The 26,829-nt window shown below is 42.3% G+C and overlaps 2 protein-coding genes across 5 annotated transcripts in view; one reads left to right on the forward strand and one right to left on the reverse strand.

The window, feature by feature from the left end:
* Positions 1-1,724: 1,724 nt before the first annotated feature.
* Positions 1,725-26,829, reverse strand: part of AK8 (adenylate kinase 8) — a 62,969-nt gene continuing 37,864 nt past the window's right edge. Inside the window, exons 12-13 of one of the 3 annotated variants that reach the window (XM_031601786.2) lie at positions 4,007-4,087; positions 1,725-1,979 (exon numbers count right to left, since the gene is read on the reverse strand). In XM_031601786.2, the coding sequence (XP_031457646.1) occupies positions 1,733-1,979; positions 4,007-4,087 (328 nt within the window). In that variant the 3' untranslated portion in view covers positions 1,725-1,732. Of the gene's footprint in view, positions 1,980-4,006; positions 4,088-12,652; positions 12,928-16,789; positions 16,999-26,829 lie in introns of those variants that run through there. The other 2 variants (XM_090121329.1, XM_090121328.1) reach the window with 2 other exon arrangements.
* LOC116234282 (uncharacterized) lies at positions 21,483-26,826 on the forward strand. 2 transcript variants are annotated; one of them, XM_090121334.1, is made up of 4 exons: positions 21,483-21,898; positions 23,987-24,070; positions 24,456-24,591; positions 26,049-26,826. In XM_090121334.1, exons 1-4 carry the CDS (start codon positions 21,847-21,849, stop codon positions 26,116-26,118), a joined length of 342 nt encoding a protein of 113 aa, XP_089977460.1. In that variant the 5' UTR covers positions 21,483-21,846; the 3' UTR covers positions 26,119-26,826. The 2 variants fall into 2 exon arrangements, 1 of the variants encoding a protein (XP_089977460.1); XR_004168100.2 differs by lacking the exon at positions 24,456-24,591 and having other exon boundaries at positions 21,497-21,898.

The raw sequence follows: 26,829 nt of genomic DNA on the forward strand, positions 1-26,829 counted from the left end.
CTCTTTTTCTCAGTTTCTATGGAACCAGCAGAGCGGAACTAATATAACGTCCGCATATAGATGAAAGAATGAAGAGGAAAAAGGGCTTTACAGCTAAATTAATTAAGCAGATGTACCTGTCTAATTAAAGACAGGCCGTCCCTTTTGTACCCTAGCTGCAGTACAAACAGTATTTAAATCCACTCTCTATCCATTTCATCTATCAAAATATTTAGTTGGAACACTCAGATGAAGGTGATATTAGCGAGATGAGCTTCCCATGTTTTATTAATAGAAGGGCTCCCAATTATGCATGAATGCTACAGCATATCTTTATAGTAATAGCATAAAAAACAGCTGCCCAAACAGGTTACCAAACAGCACATTTGTAACAGGTAAAACTGTTATAAATGCTCCGGCCCAGCTTTACACAAGGGTTTGTGGTCAGGCCCTGTGTGGCTGTTCCTGGCACCATGAGTTGAATTTCTCAGTGCAAGAGGCACAGAGGACTCAACTCACATTGCCAGTACTACAGACTTAAGTTATTTATCCTGAGATTTTTTAATGCTATCCCTCAGTCTGGCAAATCCCCACTCATCAAACCTCCCAAAGGTTTTAAAAACTCTGACCTTAAACTCTCATCATTCCTACCCCAAATAACACAGTACCACCTGAGCCATCCAGCTAAGCAGGGCCTTCCCAACCAAATTTACTCCGTAGGTGTAAGGAAGAATTTGAGCACATATATCCTTATGGTACTCCATATACTCGATTGAAGACAACAACAGAGACACACTTGATAACAGTAGGAGCAGAGAAGTCACAAAACCAAAAGGCTCCTGGAGGCACATGCATCCTACCTCCTCCTAGACATAAAGACTTGAAGGAGAAAGTTGAGGCATCCTCAGCCCCTGATCAAGGGGAGCTCACACCCACGTACACAGCAGAAATAAGAGTCATAATAAAGGCATCAAACTTAGTGCTTGTCTGAATCACTACAACAAATCACACTCCTTCCTCAGAAACATTAAAGATGCACATTCCCATAGCCAGGCTCTAGTTAATAGTGCCATACTTCTCACCAATGATTTTCTGGTTAAGAAAGACTTACCTGAATCTTTAGGGCAACCCAACCCAAGCAGAGCAAACCAACCAGGCACCCACTGCCCCAGCCAGCAGGAAATAAGATGGGAATGGCTGCTGCAGAAGAGCCTCTACCACAGGCTGAGAGCCTCGTTATGCCCTTAATTGGGTTCTAAACGTGATGAACCTGCTACCAGTTTTCTATGACTCCAGATACTATCTCCTGTTGTTTGGGGTGTTTCTGCCTGGCTGTGTGATTGCAGAGCAGGTCACAGGGACCATCCTGCTGCTTTGCCAGAATATTTTAAGCAAGTTGAGTGAACAAGGGAATAAAAAACCGAAGAACCAAAGTAGCTTTATTATTGCAAGTTAGCTGGGTATCACACAGTTAACATAAAACTGCTAATTGCTCAATTGCAGAGTCAGGAAAGGACATCTGAATCAAACACAGGAGATTCCCCAGCTGCCACCCTTCATAATTTGGATCGCAAAACAAAAGCCAAACAAAAATGCCTAAAAGCACCATCTCTTACTCTGCATTTTGCCTTGGTGAGCTCTGAATCTAACACTGAATTCCTGTTTCCCTGGGAATGTGCCACATCAGTGACTGGATTGCAAGCATTACAAGGAAAAATTTAAACCAACTATCCAAGAAATCAACCTTAATTAATTAGAAGCATTTAATTTTTTTGCACGGAAGGGGCTTAATGATACAGCTTTCTATAAACTCAAAGATAGGATATGGGTCTTGATCAGCATTGACATAAAAGGCGTCTTCATAAAACTCCTGCAGATCCCTGACGTTCCTGTGATGGGTGTCCACGCGTTTCTCAATGTTGTCCTCCTTGTCCTTGGGGTTCTGCTTGAGGCGGGCTTGGATCTTTGGAGTGGGTGCTGGTCTGAGTGTCGTGTGGTATCTGCAGATGGGATACAAAGGCCACCTCTTGAGCTCAGTCTGAGGACGCAGCAGCCATCGCCTGAATCACTCCATGGTTTTCCTACTCCTGTGCCTTTCTGCTCAAGTTGGAAATTTCAAGGTAAATTAACCAGCATTCCTGCTCTCAAGAATGTCAGATACTCAAGAACTGAGGGGTTCTCTTGAGGTGATGCAGAAACTGCTGCCAGTGTCTCTATGCTTCCCGTAAGGTGCAGATAAACTGCCCTGTGCCCAGTGCTGCAAATTAAGATGCACTTCTGGATCTGTTCCAGCCCCACTCTCCTGATTACCAGTTTTGCTGTAACCTTTGATTCCTACCAGTGTCTGTTTCTGGGAGGATAAAAGATAGAATGTAATTCTTGGTATCTTTTTATAGTAGCTGGAGATAAAAAGAGCTTGATTCACTCTGAGGTAGATTTTAGTTACTTCTGATTTCCAAAATGCTGGAATTTGGCTCTCCTGAACCCACAGCTGTGGATTCACAGAGGCAAAGGATTTCCATCAGCAGAGTCCAGCCCAGCCTGCCCACACAGCTGATGCCAGAAGGTATTCAGACAATGATTCTGTATTGCCAGAGGCTCCCAGCAATTGCTAAAAGCTCTTTTGCAAACACGTATTTAATTTTTCTGCCACAGTATTTCTGCTTCTGACTGATCATCTCCTGTGCCCTTTGCCCCTGATGTCACAGAAACACTGCATCCCTCTGCAGTAAAGCCAATTTTCCTGAAACCATTGGGACAGACGCAACAACAAGGAGGAAAGCAGAGCCTCTGCATAGAACTGCATTACAGCTCCAGCTGGTACCACGATGTGGGAACAAAATTCTTTCCACGTGAGGATTATTTAGGACACAGCTGAAGGCCACCCGCCCTCCTCACTGCATTGCAGCCAGTGGTGCAGCTTTAATATAATGATGAGGATTAGATACAGCATCTAAAACAATTCAATTCACAATGAATTTGGAAGGAATAAAACCCAGACTTTGGAAGAAGGAAGCGTGTGAACTGGAGCAGATACCAAACAGGCTAATCCTAATGATAAGAAATGCAAAGACGTGTGAATGATTTGCTTCGTGCCGTTCATTTCTTCTGAACAACTGCATCACTTATTACTAAAACAAAGAGAACACTTACTGCAAATCACTGCTGCTGTCACCAGTTAATGTTGCACCTAGAGTGAGATGTCTGAATAATCGCATGGCTTTGGCACAGACCCAATGTTTAGGGCTTTATCTTCAAGGGTTCTGTGTTTGTCTTTGATTCAGGCGTTTGCATGTTAAGAATGTGAAACAGTGCTGTACAACTTCAGTGTGGGCAGTTATCCACTGGACATAATAAAACAGCACAAGTGAGAGTTGGAGTTGCAGCCCCATTTCCAGCAGAGATGTAGGGTGGTCCCTCACGACACAAGGGTGAGGAAGGCAGTAACCCGATGTCCCCAGTGAAATGAGGTGATGTGAGCACCCGTGAGACAAACCAGCACATCTGAGAACCACATTTTACAGCGACTCTGCGACTCAAACAAGTTTGCTCTACTGAGTGGGAAATGATTTAATATCTCATGGTAGGCAGAACCATCACAGCAGCAGGGGAAGTAAAACACAGCAAGATTTCCATCTTCCCCAGCTGGAAAGCCTTCAGAATTCTCATGGGAATGTCTGAAAACCATCTGCATTTAGGCTAGGTTTCAGACATCTTCCCTCAGCATTATTTTTACCGACCAATTTAGTTGCCATTAAAATGTTAAGAATGAAGCTACTTGCTGCTGTGCATTTCAGTCTCTGGGATTTTAAAATGCCCTGTTCTGTGGAGAGGAGCATACAGTAACAGATGGGTGGGTTGGTACTTGAGTAGCTATGAAAATTTTAACTTTTCTTTTAAGGAATCCCTGAGCATGAGTACAATATTCCTGAGGTTCCTTAGATTTCTATGAAGTCTACTTGCTGCTTTCATCTTGCTGGCAGTCTTAAAAAAAAAAAAAAGTTAAACGTGAGATATTAGTGCTAACCTTTCCCCTGTGACTGGATCAATCCTCCGCTGAGACAGTCGTTCAATGATGGATTCGTAGGGAAGATTGAAGAAAAATACCCTGTGGAGAACATAATGAATAAGAGCATTAACATCCTGAGAACAGCACTGGCAACCTTCAGAGCAGGAGCTAATCCTTATCCTAATGGAATAGGACATACAAACATGGAAATGTCCATCGTGCATTAGTGTATCAGAAGGCAGTAGTATATGCACAGTCTTCTCTGGTTCCTCTCCCATCTCGTTGAGTCTCCAGGTTAGGAGAGCAATTATTGCATGTCAAAGGCAGGAGTGAGTAGCACAGTGCAGTGTCAGAGCTCAGCATATACCCATGCCAGGGCACAGAAAGCAGCACAGAGTGGCATGACCCCTCTGCCAACAAGCCTTGCTGCTAAGGCTGCTAAGAGAAAAGGTTAATGCTTGGTTTTAAGATCAAAGCCTGCAATTCTCATCGAGTCTGTACGAGACACAGTTGCTCAGCACCCTAAAACATCTGACCCCCAGTGTCAGGTTTCATATGTGGGTTTCATAGTGTGAACAGAGCACGGGGTGGAACTGGTCAGCTCCTTTCATTTGCCTTCCATGAGAGCCCTGATCTGAATCAAGGATGCACAACCAGAACTCAATACGCACTGCTATGGAGCCCAGCCATGCTGCTGTGCCCATCCCACAGTGACCCCTCGTTGGCAGGTTGGTTCCACACAACAGTTCTGTCAATTTTATATTCTGGTTCAAAGACACTTCAGCAGGAAATTCTCACTGAATTCTCACAGTGACACTGAGTGCTGTGAGCCCCTGGGCTGGGGGAATCCCACAGTCATTGGAAGAGACCACCGGCACAAAGCCGGACAAAGGTCACATTTAATGGTTAATTTAGAGCAAAACAAAAGTAAAGCTTCCTTTGAAAACTCAAGAAAACAAACTTTTACCAACTGAACAGGCCTGAAGGCTGTACACGTGTCTTTCTTTATTATATACCTTCTCCTGCTGCTGCCTGCAAGGCCCGGCTTCCTACTTCGGCTGTCTGCCTCTCGCAGCGATGCGGCACGCTTTAGACATTCACCAAAGGAACATTTTACACTGACTGGGTGGGATCAAACCAGATGAAAGGCTGAGCTTTGCCTCGGCATGCACAGAGCAGATTACTAGAATCCTTTGTAGGATTTAAAGTTATGAAAATCATCTCTCTTTTCAAATGTTTACAGATAATGACTTCCTTTCACACCGCGGTAACAAAACAACAGCCAGGAATAAAACATTCAAGATCTTGGAGGTTCCAAAGACAGGAAGAGAACAACAGTTTCAACACTCTTTTATCCCATACACTCTTAACATTCTGTTTTTCTTTGTTTCCGTTGCCCAACAATGGCACAAAAACGTGATTGTCAGAACAGGTAACATCTGATGATGCATCTGGAGATGAATATTCTAGTAGAGAGGAACAACACCTATGCAGTCATGATAATTGATACGGCTTCCCATTATATTCTGAAATAAACAAAACCACTAAAGGATTATAACCTGGCGTATCAAGAAAGCTTGTCGTAATTCATAGTTAGCAACTCAGGAAGTATTACGGTGTTTGAAACAGAAGAGCCTAAAAAACTCCACTTAAAAAGCTGCCAACAAAATGAACTCTGAAAGCCTTGTCTGAGATTCCCTTCTTTTCTACACAAGATGCTTCTTATTATCCAGTCTGGTGTCACCATTAAAGAGAAGTGTCGGGGGAAGATGTGGGAGAGAACAGACACTGCTGCTAATACGGATTTCTTTTTTCCCCCAATGCATGGTAACAAGGTGCACGTGGGACACACAGCACAAACTCCTGATGTGGCCCAGCAGAAGGAGGGACCACACAGCCCCCAGAGGTGCAACACAGCTGGAGCCTCAGGGCTGGCTGAGTAATGCCACTCTGAAGCAGGAAAAGAAAGGGAAAAACAATGGAGCTATCAGGGATGCTTTTAATGCTTCCAATTAGAAAGTGTTGTCATTGTTTTGAAGGAGTATGTACTGCACACAGCCCCAGGAGGTCACTCACAAGAGTGACTCTACAGAGCATTGGTCTTCTGGTATTTCTCGAGCGTCAAGCTGTCCAGGTAATGCCTTTGTTGCATTGAGACAGAGGGCTGCATGCATCCACGACCCCAGAGCTCAGAGCTGTAATGGGAGCAGCTCCTGGCAAGCACTGGGCTCAGAGCTTGGCCCCTTCTGCATACAGTGCTTTGTTTTTCTTCCCCACATCAATGCATCCTCTGTAAAGCTTGCGTTAGGAATCAGCCAGGCTTTGTATGTTGTAATGTGTCACAACTTCTATCAAGGGGAAATATGAAACAGATGTCATCAGAATCGGTAGACAGGGAGGCAAGGAAACACAGCCTCATATCAAAGGATACTACATTATACTGCTAGATTAGCATCTAGCACAGCTTCTCTTTCAGAGTTGGCAAGCTGTTCGTTCAGCTCTGCAACAGGTGAATAACGTCAATCAGCAGCAGCACGAGGTCTGCTCTGGGATGGGCTGGGCACAGACCTTCCAGGAATCCTCCCTGCTGAACCACAGCTCAGCTCCCTGCCCGGGGACAGCCCCAAATCCTCGACACCCAGTTACAGATGGCTGTTCTGTGGAATATAACTTGGTAGAACACTCAGCCCAAACCAACCGAGTGGACACGCTGCTGCCAGATGCAGGAGTGAACAAAGCAACGTGTAAGCAAAGCTCTGTCCTCTCTCCTTTGTTCTCTGTTCCAGGAGAGGGATGGGAGAGAAGGTCCACTCCCATCAGTTGGCTTACATAGATAATAAAACCAGGAACAAATGTCAGAAGGAAAAAAATCTTATGTTGAAACCCTGCTTATTTCCCACTGTATGTGGTGACTTCTAAGGTCCCTTCCAACATTAGCCATCCCCCGATTCTCTGATTCTACTCATCTAATCTACTGCAGCTTTCAGATACATTCGAGACATTAAACTCCAACAAATTAATAATGTTGATGACACCATCACTGTGCACGTAGTCAAAGGCCCTGTTATGAGAACTATCTGCCTTTGGATGATGATGAAACACATGGGGCCTCCAACAGCTGGAATATAATGCTGTTTTCCTACCAGCCATCTGCTATTCCAAAACAGTGTTCCAATCGCTTCTGGCTTTTCAGCACTGCCACTGGAGCATCCTGATGGCTTCCCTTCACAAACAGAGAAGGTAAAGGTGGTGATGGCAGAGGTTTTTGGAGAAACATGTCACAGTAATGCAGTAAGTAAGAAGGAAGCATTTCTGACCTGCACAGCAGCATTCCTCTAATCGTGAACAACGCGTTTGTTCCAGATGGCAACCTAGTTAACCCAAGTTATTAACAACTGACAGTGCTGAGAGTTGTCCTCGGGAGAATTTTTTTTGGCGGTGGTTTTCCTGTTTTGTGGATATAATGTCACAGTCTCAAAGCACGTACAACAGAAAAACGTGTTGCCATTTAAAAAAAAAAAAAAGTGTTGTATGCCTGCACCAGACATCATCGAGCTGGGGATGAGGGCACGCTTCTCTTCCCCAGGTAGGTCCTGACAGCCACCTCTCAGGATGGCCCCACTGCCCTTCCAGCTGCCTTCACAGCCACGAGAAGCAAAGCTCTGCCTGTAGACCAAGGCCATCTACAGGTCTTGGTCTTGTAATGTCAACATTGCTGCTCTGTGAGGCTGACCTGGAGGAATGATGCAGATGTTGACTGTTCTGGACCTGAGCTATTTACTTAGGTCAGATTCTCACTGGCATTTTCTGTTACCTGGAGTTACTCTGGATTTACATCAGTGGAGGGGAACACAAAGCCAAGCCCTTTTTGTAAGCCAACTGCCAACGAAATCCGACCTACACCACTAAATCTAATTGAATTCATACCTCGTTTGCATTTAAGGATGTAAAGAGAACATGACATAATATCTGAGAACACTGACCTCAGAATCTTGACTCCCTAACTGGCATTTAAAAACAGGCAGTGCTGACTCACCTGTGGCTGTGCTATGGCCAGAACAGCCTCTGCAAGAAAGTTGGGATGCTTGAATTAAAAAAAAAAAAAAAAGCCAACACCAAAAACACAGCACTGGGCCGCTTCTAATGCAGCATTTAAACTTTTGAGTTGAAACTGCAACTTTAAAAATAGTAAGCTATTAATCTTTCCCTTATTTCCTTGACTCCTATATATCTTCTCCCGTGTAGGCAGGTACCAGCTGCCATGCTCCCATTCTTCACGCTCTGCACTCTGCAAAAAAAGAGGCCCCTGCTGGCCAATTCTTGTTTAAAATTGTGCATAATTGATAGTGGCAAATCTACCCCAGCTGTGTCTAAAACCTCTCCAGGGGCAAGAAAAACACTCTCTGTGACTGTCATTAACTACTAAATTAGCAAGTGCTCCTGGCAGTTTACAACATAGCACATCAGTCTGCTTTTCTTTAAATAAAAAAGGAAAGGAAAAGAATGTGAAGATCAGATGCCTGTGTGATCTCAAAGTTACGTCACACTTTGCTGGCAGAACTTTGACAGAAGCCCCAGCTAAACAGGAGCAAAAGACAATGGAAGGAGTGAGTGGGAGAAAGAGCAAAAGGAAGAGGAAGGAGAAGGAAGGACCCCAAAACTACGCTCTTTTTTAGGCAGACAAATAGAAAACGCTAAGCTCAAGGTGAGAAAATGGAGTCTTTGATAGGGTGTGATACATCTTTGACAATCTGGAGATATTAACACAACGTTGTCTGATATTGCAACATAATTCCCTATGGAAAGGAACTCACCTGGAGGACTTCATTCCGGCAGCACAACAGCTTCAATTTTTGTATTTGAGACACAAAGGTGGAAAAGAAATGAGGCTATTGAAGTGTGTGGATGCAGCAGTTCCCTAAAGGGCTGCCACAGGTCGAATCCTTGTGTGATCATTGGCTCAGTGCAGGCTCCTCCCTCTGGTTCATAAAACAGAGCCAAAGCAGGTGGAGGAGGAAATAACACAGTTCTCACAAAAGGATGAAGTGCCCTTGGAGGTGTTATGGACTGGCCTGGCAGAGAGAAGAACCATGGCTAAACCACAGACCCACTGTTAAAACTGACCATAGTTGTTTTTGTTTAAAATACAAAAAAAAAACCAAAACAAACGCCAAGCAGGGGTAAGGCAGCAGGCTCGGTCAAGATACAAGTAAAATCTGCATTGCAAAGTGCTTTTAGCACCACTGACTTTTCTCAACAATACGGCAGATCAAGTTAGTGGTTCAATCTGAGAGGGAAAAAAAGGTTCAGATTTGAATCCAAGTGAATCCTCTCAGCTAAAACCCTGGTCACCTTGTCTTTATTGGTGTTTTAGCCAGACACCAGCCTTGGATCAAGCAGTTTCCCTTTAGAATGTTTCTTTTCCTGTAGTACAGACACAGCTTGAACCTGAAACCTTGGCTAAGCCACCTCTCAAGAGCCCATGCACAGGACTCTGTGCACACCCTATTCCATAATTACATTCTGCATCTCCAAACTCCATCATAGAGTCTGGTTATGTAGATCCCACCTACCTCTTCCCCAGTCTTGTTCAGCTTCCTCTCAGTGTAGCTCTAAACCAGGTATTCTGCCCATGGGTACCCAGACTACAAATGATCTTCTAAGGCTGAACTACTGACTGAATGTGGATCTTAGTTTACCTCCTACCCTAAATACCTCTTTTGCATCTCTCTGCAGAGGATGAAATGAACCTTATCTCTTATTTATGGATGGAGGTGTTGGGAGGTTTTATTCAGCAATGTCTTTCAAGTTCCAGGATCTCTTCTGATGAAGGATGCTTAGTTCTATTTTGGGAAGTAATTTCACCCTCTAGGTTTGGACCACGAGGGAAAATACATTGCATAAAGACTAAAGCACAGGTTAATCAGCACAAAAGTTGAGCTCCTTCAATGACTCACTTGACAACAAGCTCTTTCCAGACATCGGATCTTCCTTTTCAAATGGATGCATTTCTGTAGGATAACTCTGAAAGGCAGCTAAGTAGGCCACAATTCCCAAGACGTGGCTTCAGGCCAGGGGAGCGAGAGGAACATCATCCTTCAGAGCTGCAGATGTTCTCTTCGTGGACAATATGAAGCAATGACCCCACGAGGTGCCCTCCATCCAGCAGTTAGACGTGCTCAGCCTCCAACAGCCGCAGGGATGGGGTTTCTGGGCAGCCCACCCTCCAGCCATCACAGTGTCTCTGCAGGTGCCACATGGCTCACCCCACAGGATTGGGCACAGCCTTACAGGGCAGAACCATGGGCTGGGTCTTCAGCTGGGAGAAAGCAGAGATGTATCACACAGATGTACACCCAGAGCCATCCCACGCAAGACGAGCTGCCAGCAGTGTAAGTGCTATATAAGCACAGTGAAAAACACACTCATACTAGGGGCTTCCGTGCATTTTTAAAGCTTCTCTTCAGAAGGCAATATTAACTCTTTCTGTATGCATGCTTCCATTCAAACCTGCTTTACGTTTCTCCCTTCGCTTTCATTCTTTGCCTCCTCCTTACTCTCAGCTGTTATCCGAGCATCTTTGCATTCTGCCTGGAGTTCATTCCAGCGGTGCTTTATGAATCACAGAATAAGATGGCAGCCAGCACTGCCTCGGAGTAATGTGGCTGCCACGATTCCCACCATCCATAAGGTAAGTCAGATCCATCTCCCATAATCGAAAGCCTCCACAGCCCCAGAGGCCCACGGTTGGGAGCCTGAATCCACTCCCCCCAGCGCAGTCCCGTTTCCTCAGATGCCTGCAGCCTTCCCTGCATTAATTACATTCTGCTGAGCAAATTTTAACTCCGGGGTTAAGCACTTGGAAACTCGTATCAGAAGCGATGCCTTCGCTGCCTGTCTGCTGCTTTTCTCTGCTACCAACGGCTTCTAAAAAACACTTTTCCTCCTTATAATTTTCTTCCTTCCGCTTTTCTTCCTTTTAAATAAACGGAATCAAATTGATAGCAAATGATGTTTAATCTTAAGCGTTCTCATAAGAAGCTACACTGGAGTCCCCCCACTCCACCATTTAAACACAAACTTTTGTTGCTGGCAGGATATTTGGTCTATGAGATAAATTAAAGAACCGACACCAAAAAGTGTGCGATGTGGGGGCGAGGGGAGGGAATAAAAGAATGGATTATTATGTGTCATTTTATATGTGTGTCAAAGGAAACCAATTTCATAATAGGGAATAAAAATTCCCTGTTTAAATACTGTCAAATAAATCCTCAAATGTAATAGGGTTCACTTCTGGGGAAAAGAAAACTAAATCCGATTAAATATTAATGCGGCGTAGTATTAATTAAGAGAGAAAAAAGTCCATCAAGAGAACCCCAATATGTTTACTGTGTCCCCAGGAAGCTGGAAAATTTCACAATCAAGTGTGTAAATGTTCTAAAAAAGGGTCCTGAATATTTTATGAATATTTGTCATAAAACAGAAATAATAACCACTGTGCAGAGCTATTAGAATTAATATTTATGCTGCCCGCCATGAAATATTCATGGGGACAGAGAAAGGGGGGCCCGTAAGACAAGAATTAATTTACATTGGGCTTGGTTTACCCGCTGGCTTGATGTTTAAAGACGGGTTGACAAGGCTCCATATGAATCCGTCAGTCACTTGCAGCGGTAGGTGGGGTGAAGGCAGGGGAAGGCGGGGGGAAGCGGGTCCAAGCTGCTGACAGCTCACAGATTGAGTTTCTGACAGCCCTTAAAAAACCTAAACGGCCCCCCACCTTTTTTTCCTTCTTCCATTGCCCAAGGCGCTCTGTACTGCCACCGTTCATCCGATCTCCCCTTCCATCTGCTGAAATTAAGGAATTAATGAGCGCTATACGCTTTACAGCGGGCCCCAGGAATGTTTACTGGTGATTAAATTATAATGCAGCCAAGCTGTATAATTCATGAACCAATTAAAGGAAGTGTTAGTTGATTTGATGGGAAGAGGACGTACAAAAAGCATTTAACTAATAGGGAACCGTGGGCTGCCGGGCGCTTTGGCTTTCTCGGATTACGCGGCTAATTGCTCTGCTTTATAGGGCTGTCACAGATAGCCATACATATTTCATTGTTCTCAAATACTTCAATTGTTTGCTTTCGTGTTGCTGCTGTAATATGTAGAAGCCCAGCCAAACTTCAGTGTAGTTAAAGCACTACTCTGCAAAAGCAGGCTGCCTCGAGAGGAGGGGATGAGAGGGGCAGGAGGAGAAGGCTGGCTGACAAAGGAGAAACTTAAAGCTGCAGAGTTAAATGTCACTCAGCAATTACATGATTAAAAGGTGCAACATATGATAGTCTTTTGTTTTACAACTTTTTGGACACTAATATTCTATGCTGACTTCACCACAGAGAAAATATTGGTAAACTAAGCTGCGTTTTTGTTCTCAACGCTGAGGAGCAACAGAAACAGGTAGCGAGAGAAATATATTATAAAAAAAGAATCCAGCAGGGAGGAGTTTGATTGCTGCGGTTATTGAGGATAACACATCATGTTTTAACTTCCGTGGTTCGATACTCTAGAATACTGAGAGATGAAAGAGAGAGAGATGCTTTCCCACCTGGAAAAACGCTCGGTGTCTAACGCAGAGCTGCACTCGGGGTTCATACCAACAGCTTCAGTTTAGTGCCCAAAGAATGGGGGGTTTGCCTTTATTGCTCAAAGAACAGGAGGTTTACCTTTACTGCCATCCCACAGAGCACTCTCTGCTGGCCGACAGGTTTGATGGAAGAGGCCCATCAGTCAGTCGGGGTGCTCCTGTCCTCAGTCACCCACACCTGCATTCCTCCATCAGTGAAGCCCCCAGCCTGCACCCAGAACTACATCTACTGCTGGAGAAACTGGAGGAAGATGGGTACCACAAATTGATGCGCTACATTGTGGTCAGCCCTTGAAATCTGTTGAGTAAGAAACAAGTTGGGTTAACGTACTATTTCTGCAGGCCAGAACTGCAGACTGAACTTCTACACGTCTCTAATCAGACACATTGTCACCCACCCGAGGCACACTGTGGTAATTCTTGACCTCCTGTCTAATTTAGAGCTTTACCTTTCAAAGCATTGTATGAATACCAACTACACAATGTTCAGAACATCCTAAAATGTAAAAATGTAAAGCTGATCATCTGGTCCATCCGTCCCCTCTCTCCTGCATTGCCTCTCCCTATCACATGCCCCACACTACAGCACAGGGCATCAAGTCTGAACCCTCTCTGAACCTATGGGCTCCAGAGAACCCAAGGATGTGTGCCAATCTGCCAAAAGCAAAACTCTACAAACACACTATTTTAAGATAGGTTTTGTTACAGAGGGACAACCAGGAGCTGGTGCACAGGATTACTCTTTAAAATGTGCCAGCTTCCATTGGCATTCCAGTGACAAACTATCTCCCAGCTGAGTGCCACAGAGTTAAAGTAACAACATCCATCTCATCTCTATCCTTCACTTCTGCTGGCATCATTCTGTTCTGAGTAAAAGCTACACCAAAGCACAAAAGCAAAGTACTTTTGCAGTCCAGTGCAGGTGTTCACCAGCACAAGGCATGAGACTTACAGTCAGTGAGCATTTATTTTTTTCTAAAAAGCAGAATGTCTCCAAAAAGTCCCTGACAATCACTTTCTTTATTCGGAACTACTATATATTGTTCATTTGTTCTTAGCTTCTGGCTTATCAAATAGAGAATTTTGGCTTAAGATATTAGCAGGCATTCTCTGAAATAAGGGAAAGTGATTCCAATTGCACAGTATAAGAACATGCCATGAACCCACCATGTGGTTGAGTGAAATGAAAACTGAACTGCCTGCTCTAGAAAATAAAAAGGTTAAATTCTTGGTGAGATTCAACTCACTTGACTGGGCAGTGCTCAGCATCAGGGATCTGTTAACACAGCTGAAAGTCAATATGCAATATTGGTAGGCTTTGAATTATACCACTGTTGGAGTAATGTAGCTCTACAATTTCAGAAAGTCTATTAAATACATAGAGGACAGCATTTGTGTGTGAGTCCATGGAGAGAAATGGGAGGACCTCACAGCCTTGTCCCAGAAACAGTGAAATGCATCAGCGTGGGCCTTACGAGGGGGAAAAACAGAGGTGAGATGGGGGCCCAGAAACCATGTCCTGCCCATGATTACTGACAGGAAACGTCAAAACTTGGCAATGTCACGAAATCCAGCAGAAAGTATTTTCTTTGTTGCTTTTGAAGTACCTCGGATACAATCAATCATACAGCAAAAAAACTTCTCTATTTTGGTTCAATGTGGAAAAGCCTATTTGCATTTCAATATGTTCAACTTATCCTGCCAATAAAAACATGGGATGATGAAGAAGAGATCAGGCCACTGGAGTGAAAAACAAGAGATGACATCCTGCAGACCTTTCAGATAAAACGGCTCCTTGCTTGTAACATTTCTGTTGACGTCCCAATATTTCTGAATGATTGGGTTTTCAAATGAGATCAGTCAGCATGCAAATGAGGAAACAGGATCAAGACATCTCCAATATCTGATTGGGTAGAGAAATTATCAAAAGACCCTTTTTTCATATCAAATTTCCATCACAAAAGGTCAAACTTTCAACTCCCATTACTTTTGCTAACTGCATTTCACTGTGCCTGCCAGCTCATTGCTGCTGCTGTTTTCAGAGGAAAAAAGAGAAGTAGCAAATGATAACATCTTCTCACATATCTGTCATCCGGACTGGACAAACATTTCCTAATCTTATTCTATTTTTCTCTGTAGCCCTCAAAAATCCTTGCAGCCAAAGCATTGCTTCTTGTTTGGTGAGCCGTTCCTATGTTGGTTTTATTTTTCTTACCAGTTCTCTTATTTTTGAGCCTACGCACTGACAAAGGCACCAGCTGTGTTGCCAGAGTGTTTGTTCTACAATTTGATCATTTAAAATACAATTTAAAATGGGTGATTTTCTAAAAACATATTTCCTTGTGTCGTCCATCTGGATTGATGCCTAAACACTCAAGTAATGGATGTTCCAAAAAAGCCAAAAGACAGAGATGCTGCGAGCATTTTTTTCCCCAAATCCTCAGGCAGTTGCACATCCACTCACAGCCCATCCCTGACCACAAACGCTGCCCACCCCTCTGCAATCTGTGAGCTGTGTGATCGGATTTGTTCCCCCAGCTCCATCACCTTCTGCTGCTGAAGGGTGCCAACAGCAGGTGAGCTGCCAGCAGAGCACCTCCAGTACCTGCCTCCAGCCCACACCCAGCTTGCTGCTGGTTGTCCCTTGGTAGAAGCTGCCACCAGATCTGCTACCACATCCCTCTAGGTCCCCTCTGACAGAGGCTGCTGGGTGGGACTGGGTGAGCCTGAGATTCCAAGGCTTTGCTCTGTCTGCTCAAAGCACTCCACTCCTGTATATTCAGAGAACTTACAGGTCGTGTCCACAGTAGCTCAGCACTCCTAGGTCTCATCTACTGCTTTCTTAGGTTTAAAGCTGACTTTTGGAGCAGCTGAGATAGAAAGTGGGGCATCAAACAGATGAAGATGTTAGTAGAAAATGCAGGACTCAATGTATTTGTTGCTACTGGTCCCATAAAAAAAAAAATCTCTCAACATTATTATCACTGTATCATATATAACCCATCAGATTAGTACCTAGAGATTTCTGCTCCTCTGATTTTCTCTGTTCTTATTACTCAACAACTAAATGTTTCACAAAGCCATTTCCTACAGAAATATTTATGTTCCCAAATGTTTATTGGCCCCTCTATCATGATCAAGCTTTTATGAGCACTCCATACAGAACTCTGAATTAAATACATAATTCCTCATCTATTGGATCATGGCTTGATGCTGCGTTTGTCTATTTTATTCAGCAAGGCACTGTAGTGAACTGCACAATGCCTTACAGAAAAACTAATTTGTACAGTAAAGATATTTCTATCCAACACTGACTGTATGGGTTAGTGATTACAGAAAGATAATGAGGAGCAGGAGGACGTAGGGTTTAAATTCCAGCACTCGTTTATTGTGCTGCGTTTCCTGAGCAACCTTTTTAGGTAATTTGAACACAATTGTGCAGATCAGGCTCTGTGCCATCACTAGGAGGAGAGAGAAGATGCTCCTTGTAAATATTGGACAAACATTTTACCCTCACTTGCTCCATATCACACAGGTTTCTGCAGCCACAGAGTCACTGTCCCTCAGTCAGTGTTAACAGTGGGACTTTCTCCTTGCTGGCAGCTGCTAGCTGTAGGAACAGATCAGATGTAGCAGCTCAGGAGCTGCTCTCCCAGACTGTGTCCTTTATATTTGATTTTCTACTTTTTTTCTCCTCATGACCAAATGCGCCCGTGCTGATTTGTGAATGTTTGTAAGTATCTATTACACAAAGCTTTTGGACTCCTTATCACATTTGGTGAAGGCAACGTTATCTACTTCTTGGTATCCAACAAATTTCAGTCCCAGAACCAAGGGAAACTGTATGAATGCAGGTTCTCTGACAGCACAATAATGGTGATGGCGTTTTAACCATAGCTCTTTACTCTTCACAGATCCCTTACTATCGAAACACTAATCACTGTGCCATCTTAATGGATAAGAGGTTATTCTCTGGAAGGTTAAAATTGGCAGTGTTCTCTTTCTGCCTGGAACAAGTCTGGTCAGAGGTCATTCCAGGATGAACCGGTGTCCCAGCCAGTAGGTAAGGGCTGAAGTTCACATGATTTAATAATGGCCCCTTCGAAGTAGTAGAAAAAAATAATAATCTAAGAACATTTGTTGACTGGAAGGTGTATTTGACATGTGGGTACCTTCAGCACTAAGGTGAGGATTTGTAAGAAAGAAGAACGGCGTAGCAAGTAGCTCAGCTCTCCTTTGGAATCATTAATGCAGGCAACTTTTAAACAGAGTGGGCTTTCTTCATCTAAAGGATACTGCGGTTCAAAGAAGGCTGTCTGAAGCTGTTGTGAATTACAACGTGTTTGGAATGAACAAGACAAGCTGACATCTAATCAGAAAAGACAAGACAGATTTTTATACTTACTACACTTTTAAGTAATAATAATAATTAAAAAAATCCAGTTTCTTACAGGCCCAACAGCACTGCACAACTCTTTGTACCTAGAAATAAATTGAAGGTAAGGGCACTCACCTTCACTTGTGCTTTGTTTGTACCAGGGAAATCTGAAAAGCTCAAAGTTTACTGTTATTTTCTCCCTGATACAATTGAGGATCCCTCCCAACACCACAGCTAACAAGTGCTTTTACAAAATCAAACCATCCAGCTCTTCCAAGGGCCAAAACTCGAGGACTGTATCATCATTAAGGATTCCCAAAATACACTGTTCTCAGAGCTGTACGAGTTCACTGGCACAGCCCCACTTGGTGCACGACGTAGGAATTAGGCATATTTAGAATTATGGGACATTCATTTTCATAAAGACGTGGGGCTGGACCCAAATGAGTTTTGGGTAGGCTTCCAGGAAAGAGCTTACACTGCCATTACCATAAATCATCCCAGAACATCAACAGTGATACAGAATCTTTCAATAAAAAGAAATGCTACCGCTTCTTTCAGGACTGCCACTTGCCATTTCTTTTAGGTAATCAGATAGCTGTTAATTAATAAACCTGTCAGGTGAATCGTCCTGCTCTGGTCATCATTATCCATTCTGTAACAGAATCCTGCTATCATCGCCGCTATCCACCCCATAGCTTCCAGCTCAATTAACTTAATGCTATGCAAATGAGCGGCTCTCCTCATCATTACCTTATAGCCCACAAATGTTAATAACATAATTGGGCCTTCAACAGGGTAATTAGACACGATTTCTTCCATTAGTCTTACAAGGCTAATTATTGTTGATAGGAGAGAGGGGATGAGTCCCAGTGCTGCATGCAAAGAGGGGCATCTGGTTAAAGCAAATATAGACAAAACATCAACAAGGTAAAACAACCGTTGAGATCTATGGCAGGGTCAGGTAGGGGTGGGAGAAAGGAAGATGGCGTGGTTAGGAACTGCTGCAGAAATTCTCGGCAAGGCAGGAACTAAAAACAAATGTTCAGCTTGAATATTGAGCTTTCCTACACTTAGCGCTGAAACACAAGGCTTAATAAATCAGAGGGAGCTACTCTCAACTTTTTGCAGACAGAACAACTTGGAAGCTGTAATGACTGAACTTCCTATGTTTGTAAGGCAAATATAAGGAAGGACGTAGATGAGACCTTAAGTGCTGAATCTGGTCCTAGATTTGCCCTGTAATCCATTGGGATGAAAGCCAAGGACTTGCTCCTATTCTGGCTGTACCAATGCACTCTCATCCATGGCAGTTAGGGTTAGGATTACAAAATTGTAGCAAGTTTGCCTTTCCCATGACTTAGCTCTGACAGTTCAGCAGTCTACTGGAAACACAGCCATGAAAAATATATGTCAACCTGAAAAGCCCAGAAGACTCAAGGGGCTGAAAAGCCACGTGATTTCCTTATTCTGTTTCTCTTCTCTTCAACTTTGGGGCAAATTCACAGCCAATACAAATCCTTTGATTTTACTGCAACTACATAAGGTGGAATTCATAGAAAACCAGTTTGAATTACGTTCACAAAATTAGCAGCATTTCTAGGAAGGTTAAATCAAACAATTTTTTTTTTTTTAACTTGCCATTCCTTGGTCTCTTGAGAGTTATGCCAAAAGAACAAACTGCTCTCTGGATCATGGCAGTTCATATCAATGGGATATTTATCAGGATTCATAGCAAAACAACTTTACCAGACAATCTTTTATTTTTTTTAATTCTGACCACGTGCAAAACTTAATACTGGTCTGTCTGAGCTCAAAAATACAGCATCTGTTAGAAAAGGAGGAGAAAGAAGCCTCTGTGGGACAGATGAGAGCCTTACCCAAAATGTGTTTCAGGCCTCACAAAGGACAGGCTTTAGTAATACACAAATATGTAAACACAATGCATTTAGGGACAGAAATTATAATCCTTTCATAGCACAAAAACACTGGGTGTCCACTTACAGCTGAGCCAAGGGAAGCCAATTTAAGTGATGGTGATTAATACATTTATGTGACTGCACACGATCCAGACCAATAGAATTAGATCCAGTGCATCTGTCAGACTCACAGGATCATTCCAACACCTTTCCTGCAGGATAAGCTATGACACCATCCAGCTCTGCTCTCTCAAATTGCCCTGCACTTGCTAAATTTACTAACTAGAAAATTCTGAGCAAATATCTTGTTCCAAGGCAAACAGCAGTAAATCCACTGATGTTTTAATGAAGATTACACTTTCTAATCCTCATGGTAATGACAAACTAGTCTCCATTCAATATGCAATATTACTTGACAGTTTTAATCACCCAAGCCGTATTACATTTGCTACAGACTGATGCACTTGTCTTCCCAGATCTTCAGCATGGAGAATCTAAGCAAAAGCAGCATAATGCCAGTTCTGCCTGTGGATTTCAGCATGGCCCAGTGCTGCCAGCCACGCTACCCGAGTAACAGCTTTCTTACTCTGGGACCAGGCTCAGGCCCAAAGAGATTCTAAACCAGAGGGCAGCTGGCAATGCCTTGTGCTACACTTTTATTCCAGCATTCCTGAATTTTAGTAATCACAGAGTTCAAAGGTAAGGAACATTTCTAATGTAACCGGTGCAAAATCAGACAGCAAACACAGTAAGGGACTTTCATAAACTAAATTTTCACATGTACAGATGTAACAGTAACCTTTCTACATTTATTCAGAATAATATTCAGCCAACTTTTGCCACCACACCACTGAAGTAAATAAATGGTAAGAGATCAATGATGCCTGACAACACTGCAGAGCCCTCCTCTTCCTCCTGTGCTTTCTCAGACACCATCTCCACCCACAGCCCTCAGGCACGTACAACTCTCATCAGTTTTATCAATATATGGTCTTTTCTCCAGTGCATATTAAAATTCTCTTGCACCATTATAGTTGAAGCTTTCCTCCCCCAGTTTAGTTCCTCCAGCTTGTTGGTTCCAATCTCTTCTTGAAACCAGTATTTTCCTTACCAAAAGCTCCTACATCCCCTAAGATAAGATTTGCATTTTGGTTCTTTTGTGTGTGAACTACTGGGGAAATTAAGGTAAAATTTTGAAAAACAGGTGCTTCAGTCCATGAAGAATCAATCAGAATTGACACTGCATATCATACCTTGGTGAGATCAATCAGTGCTACACTCAACAAAATGTGACTGAGGGTGCATGGCCACATGCAGCTCCATCTTCTCCTGCATACCCATCTCAGCAAAATATTACTTAAAAGTAGCTCTATAGCAAACAGCCAAGGGCTGCAGGATGGCCATCTCACAGCACGTAGGCTGCTGCCAGATCCCAGCCTGCAGAGTCAGCCCAGGGAGCAGGATGAGAGGAAAGCATGCTGAGAAACCCAAGGGGACCAGGCTCTGTGAGCTCAGTGAGCTCCTAGGGATGTTGTTAGGGTTTTTATTCCCATTTTTGTCACCAAAGCAAAAATAATTCAGGAGCGAAAAAGCACGTATGATCAGAGAAGCAATAACACTTTGATATCCCACGACTTTCATTCCTTGAACAAAAGTTGTGTTGTAGGTGAATATCCTGAACTGTCTTTGCTGATTTTAGAGATTACTACCCAATGTCACCTATTCAAAGTCACCTTGATCAAAGGCATCTAATTTTGGAAGCCAAAGGAGGATCTAGGAGCACTGGCACTGCCTTGGCAGTGTGGATACTTCATGTTACTTTGCGAAGAAGCACTGAAAGCATTAATATTAAGCTCAGTGCTTCCACAGTTTGACTGTGTCTGTTCCCATGCAGAGATTTTTCTGGTTTGGTTTGTCTTGTCTAACACTTGCTACAATTGCCAAAGACATGAAAAGTAGCCCAGACTACACATTTTATCAGGGTAGAGAGTCTTCAGGTTTCCTAATGTCTCTTCATTTGCAAGAGGTAGCTACTACAGAAAAACATCCCTTTTTTCTGCAGCAAAAAGAATGAAAGGATTCTGCATGTGGTTTTGTGCCCTTAAAAAAATAATAACAAAAAAAATCCCCTTGGCTTAGAAGTAGAAGTTTTTCTTCTTTCTCTTCCTGGAGACTTGGAAGTTTGCTGAGATCAGAGATCTCCTTAATTGCTGGACCCAGGACTTCACCAAACCAACTTCAACAATCAAAAGGAGCCTGGAAGAGGAAACTTCTACAACTAATACCTGCTTCCCACAACTGAAGCCAAATATCTCTCTTATTCTTGCTGGAGCAGAGTAAGAAAGAAGTGATGTTTGTGACAGCAAATGCAGCATCCCACAGAAAGTCCACTGAAGACTTTCACAACTGCATTTGATGTTTTGCTGCTGTTGGCTCAGGAGGCACAGGAATGGCTCTCTCCAGGACATGGTACCACTATAGCTCAGTGGTAGCAAAGGCTGCAGCACTGCCATCATAACCCTATTCCTGTAATGACTGAATTATTTTTTTTTCCTCTGTAGTGATCTACTGGATCCCTCAGTAGCAATAACATCTATTCAGATTACTGTTGTTTTATGAGGGTAGAGATAACAGAGTCTGCTAAGGAAGAGAGGGAGAAAGAAGAACAAGGATTCTCCACCATCAACCAAACATCAGACGTGTGTTAGAGGAGATGCTTCTGTCAGTTTCGTGTAGGGCCAAAGACTGGGTGTGCTGCTTTTGGAATAAACACGGAGAATTAGTTGTCACTATGAAGTAACCTGTGGGTGTGACTGCTGGATAGAGCCCAGATGCCAGAGCAAAGAGTGCCTTTCCATGCACAGCTGTTATGTACAAGGTTAATGGCATAGTTACACTTCCCTGAGACATTCTGCCCATTATGAAGAGCTCAGTGACAACTCTTGCAATAGAGATGGGACAGGAAAAGAAAAGTAAGTGATCTGTCCTGCCCTCTTAGCTCCTATTGACTCACCCCTTAGATTTTACCAGGCCACTCAAGTCTGTTTGGTGTTGAATATGTAGAGGAGAAGGACGAGAGTAGCTGGGGTGGAAGCACTGATGTGAGAAGTGATAATAAAAAGGAAACCAATTAGCATTAGTGAAGACAACAGTCAGCAAGCCAGCAACCAGAAAACAGCTCTGGTAAGAGAGAGCTGCTTTCTAATCAGAAGAGACAGAAAGCAAGAATGATTGAAACGGGGAATTGATCTGCCCATTATTTTTACTACTTCCTTTTAAAATTAAGCCATAGGCCATTTGGACTTGCATGCAGTTTCTCTCTGTCCCTGGTGCAGGCAAATTGTGGTGTATTGATTTAGTACCTTAATTAACAAACAATCTTTCTGTATTTTGCCCATGAAAATGAGGGGAAAATAAGAGATTGTTACAACGTTTTTTCTTTGTTACTCATAAGGTTTTTGCATGCCATCAATTAAAAACACAACTAAAAAGATACACAACTAAAAAGCTATCATTTAAATTAGGCCAAAGTTTTAAAAATGCCCTGTAAGATTTTCCATGTCAGAATAATTCAATCACTGTTATGTTTTCTTGATGCAACTATTTTGGGACTTAGCTTGTTGCTTGATAGGATTTTAATTAAGTCATTTACATTTAATTTCCAACTATGTAGCTGTTACAGAAGGCAGGAAGGAAAAGAAAAAACACAAAAAAAGAGCCAGAAGACAGCCAATCTTTAACAAAAATATTTCTGATATAAAAAATGAATCTGAGGAATACATATTCAGCAATAAGTATTCCAGTCCATGTCTGGTAAACTCTCAGATAATGGCAGCACGGCGGGGTCACTGGGGTTCTATTAGCTCAATTAATGAGGAGTAAGATAAGGCTAACACCTAGCTCTTCAAACGGCTAAAAAATAGAGCTGGTAGTAATGGAGTTATTAACCTTCACCAGCCATTGAATTTTGCTGCTGATTCAAACTCCATTTCCTAGTTCAGGCCTTCATTAATAGGCTGTTTATTATCCCTAATCCACACTGGGATCAGCTGCAGAAATATGAAAGCCCCATGTAAAGACCAAATAGTTTAAAAAAATCTTTTTTTTTTTTTTCCCATTCTGATTTTTTTCTTTTTGTTCTCAACATATTCACATATGCTACGTTAGAAATGAGGAACTTCATTATCCTAATCTGTTTGGACACAAGTTCTTGGTAGCCTGGTGAAAAAGAAGCTTTAAATCTATTATGTAAAAAGATCATATAATTGGAGATACAGCCACATCCTTTTGAAGACCAGATAAAACAGCACTGGAAAACTTGTATTGGAGAAGCTACTGCTGTTTGTTTTCTCCACTGGGAAAGAAAAACCTTTAGTATTGGAAAAAATGGGTATTTGAAGTGTATTGCACACTTGGTTCATTGTAGTGCTACATCATCCCTCAAGTTCAGCATCCTCCCCAGCTTTGTCTGTCCACATGGTGTATGGCTGGGTGAATTTTCTGCATATTAGATGAGATGGGAACTGACAACGTTGTTATCTGTTAATAATGAAGTTTGTAGGTACTACTGTAACATAATTAATCAATACTGAGATGTAAAACAATCAGTCCTGGATTCAGAATAAATGGAAGAACAAAGCAAGTGGTGTAGCAGAGGAAATGAGAATCTCAGGACACCCTTAGCAGTAGCCCCCATTGGAACAGATGGAAAGAGTCGTTTTATCTTCTTGAGGGGGACTCTAACACAGACTAGGCTATAATTTTAACTACAGAGATCTTGAGTTAAAGGGTCCTCAGGCTCCTTCTTGCTGAGTTTGTACATTCAGTTGAGATTGGTTACACTTTGTCATTTTCCTGTATGTTTTCAATGAAAGAAACACTGTACAGTTACCACCATCTACACACGAGACTTTATTCCCAAATACATCACAGTAACATCTAATGGAATATGAGTGGTTATTAATGGAGATAAAATAAGAATGTATTTGTGCCCTATATATACATATCCAGTACACAGCACTGGGTTGAAAGCTGAATGGGTTCTGGTTGTCCCATCATAGAAAAGGAACAGCTAGAAGAACTACAAGAAGAGAACAGTGAACAGCATCATCAGAAAAGTGAAATGACTTCCAAAAAAGGAACAGGTAAACATGTCAAGATCCTTTTATGGGGAACCTAGGCTGAACTGGGATATACAAGAGGATATAAAACAGGAGTGTGAGGAGAGGATGTGCAGGAAATACTTACAACTGTTTCTTTTTACAACCCAAAAAAGCCCCAGCAAAGCATTTGCATATAATGCCAAATTAACAAGTGAAACCCATTCCTACTTGGTCCAAAGGTTTATGAATGAGCTGAAGCTAATGACTAGAGAAAAATAAAAGATGAGATTGTTGCTGCTGAGCTGTTTTATTTATACTTGGGAGGGAGCAGAAAGAGGCAAGAAAGATTTTGCAAAATAATAAGTAGAGTTTACTTTATATTAGAACTGCCCAGCTCTGTGCTATGGATTTCTTGTTGTTGCTCTAGCATTAACAATGAAGAAAGCTAAAATGCCTATTTATGGTCATTTGGATGAGGAACTGCATTCAGTCTCTTGCATTAGAAGTTCTGAGCTTCAGATGGCAACCTGTAATGGTGCTTGGAGTCCCACTTACCGCAGTCAGTAAGTGGTTAATGTTGTTCTTTTACTAGATAGCTGTGAGACCACTAATGGATTCAGCTTCTCATTTGCCCTAAAGGCTGCCACAGTTCAATGCGATTAGGATCCTGTCCACTTAAGCAGTACTGCTTCATGGGGAAGAACACAGAAAGCAGTACAAGGCTCTTCTCTGAGTATAGGAAGAGGAGTTCTCTGGTAGACAAGTTTTTTTCTGATGCAAAGGAGATCTTCTTGCACCAGCCCATAAGCCAGCTTTTCCTCTACTGCAAATTCTAATTTAAACAAAACCTTACACCTTCCTCTTTCAGTAGAAGATGAATTATTTTCCTTTTTGTTCCAGGGCAGTTCTTTGGATGCAGTGGCTGACTCCCTATGAGTTTTTTTTATTGTTACATTTTAACAAACTTTATGGCCCATTTTGTTTGTTTTCAAATAACTTTATTTTCCTTCTTTTCTACCATCAATTACTGGGTTTGTTTTTCTTTCCATAAGATGGAGGAGTCAGGAGACTGATCCTGCTCCATGCTGTATAATTTAGTATTATGTGTACTAGCTTTATGAGGTGGGAGTCAGATAAAACATAGTATTTGAACACTAACCATTTATTAGCTCTAAGGAATAGATTTATGACTTGACAACCAGACAATAACTCTGTGTTCTGATCAGCCAAAGAGGTCTACTTTGAGTTCAAAACACAGAGTAACATACTCTTTCACAAATAATTTTGTTTACTGATGTGACTAGATTTTAATAATAAACTTGATATATATGTAAATTTATTTTAATCTAATTTCATCAACAGAGTCCTCCTAAAAATGAGACTTTGCAGATTGTTCTGTGTCTGATTTATAGATTTCTGCATCCTATTCCCAGATTGATTTCAGGGCTATAATTCTATCAGGGTTTTCTCCTGATGTCAGAAACACCACCTCTGCAGATAGTGTTTTATAACTAGCATCACAACTGCAACTGAATTACTGCCCTGCTATCCTATGCTGCAATATGTCCTTTTGTTTATAATCACCCTCCCTCCCTCATACACCTACTGCTTCAGCTGCATGGAAAATAACAGCTCCAAAATCAATCAGGTAGCATGATGCCTATTTTTGTCCCCTACTTCAAGCCATGTGTAAAATAGTAAGGGCCAAATTCTGAAGTCAGATCTGAATGTGCATCCCTCTTTAAAGAAAATGGAAGCTGAAGAAATGGATGAGTGCAAAATTTCTACATGGAAGATCTTAAAACGAGTTGTTCTTCCTCACTTGATGAGGTCCCAGCCCTGTAAAGGAGCACGCTGCACACACTGGAGCATTCACAGTGCTCTCATGTGCTCAGATACTTGTTCAGAGACTATGGATCTACTTTTTAAGTGCACAGGAAGAACAATCCATGGGAAATGCTATTTAACTATCGCTAGATTGCTAACAAGATTCTTTCTTCACTTTTTTTTCATGATGAAGGCAGCCACAGAGAAGACACAGGAAGAATACCTTCACCAACTTAAATACTTTTTCCACCATTAGTTCTTAGATAGAAACAAGTTTTTAGAAGCATAAGGACCACATATTTCCACCGTGTGCCTTGGGAGTGGCCACTGTGTCCCCCAGTTGTACAAACTGAACCAGGAACTCCTGGAGCAGAATGGAAAAGCCTCTCAGCATAGATGAGTCTACCAACATTTCAAATGCTCACCACCTTCAGACCAGCTGTGAAGAGTAACCCCACTGTATCTGCCTGTCATACAAGTTCTCTTTTGATGCTCTTTTCTCCTATATTGCATTTCTGAGCAGTGCTTTATGGCTCAGATAAAATATAATTCTCATGTTGTCTTTAATTATTTCATAAAACCCAAAACTCTCATAACGAGTCCTTGCAGCACTAATATATTCCATGATATTATGCCAATGCTAAAGCAAGAGGATGTAGATCCCCCTCCTGCTGCAAATAAAAATACACCTCCTGATATAATCCAAACTTTAATCCATTTCTTATGGTTTTACCATTTGCCTTTAGAAGCAACTCAGACAAAAGAGCAGAACAACCTCTCCTCTCTTCCACAGTTTGGCCATCTGATCTGTAATTTGTAAGGATTTGTAAAGCCAACGCTCTATTTCCAGCTCTTTGGGAGTGAGACCCCCTTTCTACACATGGAAAGAATAAACAGAGAAGTTGCAGCTGCCTACATAATGTCAGTAAAGATCTGTATCTCTCCACAGGCTTATTTGCAATGTATGTAATGTG

Source organism: Phasianus colchicus, chromosome 19, assembly GCF_987193195.1.
Source record: "Phasianus colchicus chromosome 19, bPhaCol1.hap1.1, whole genome shotgun sequence".
NCBI classification, from domain to species: Eukaryota; Metazoa; Chordata; class Aves; order Galliformes; family Phasianidae; genus Phasianus; species Phasianus colchicus.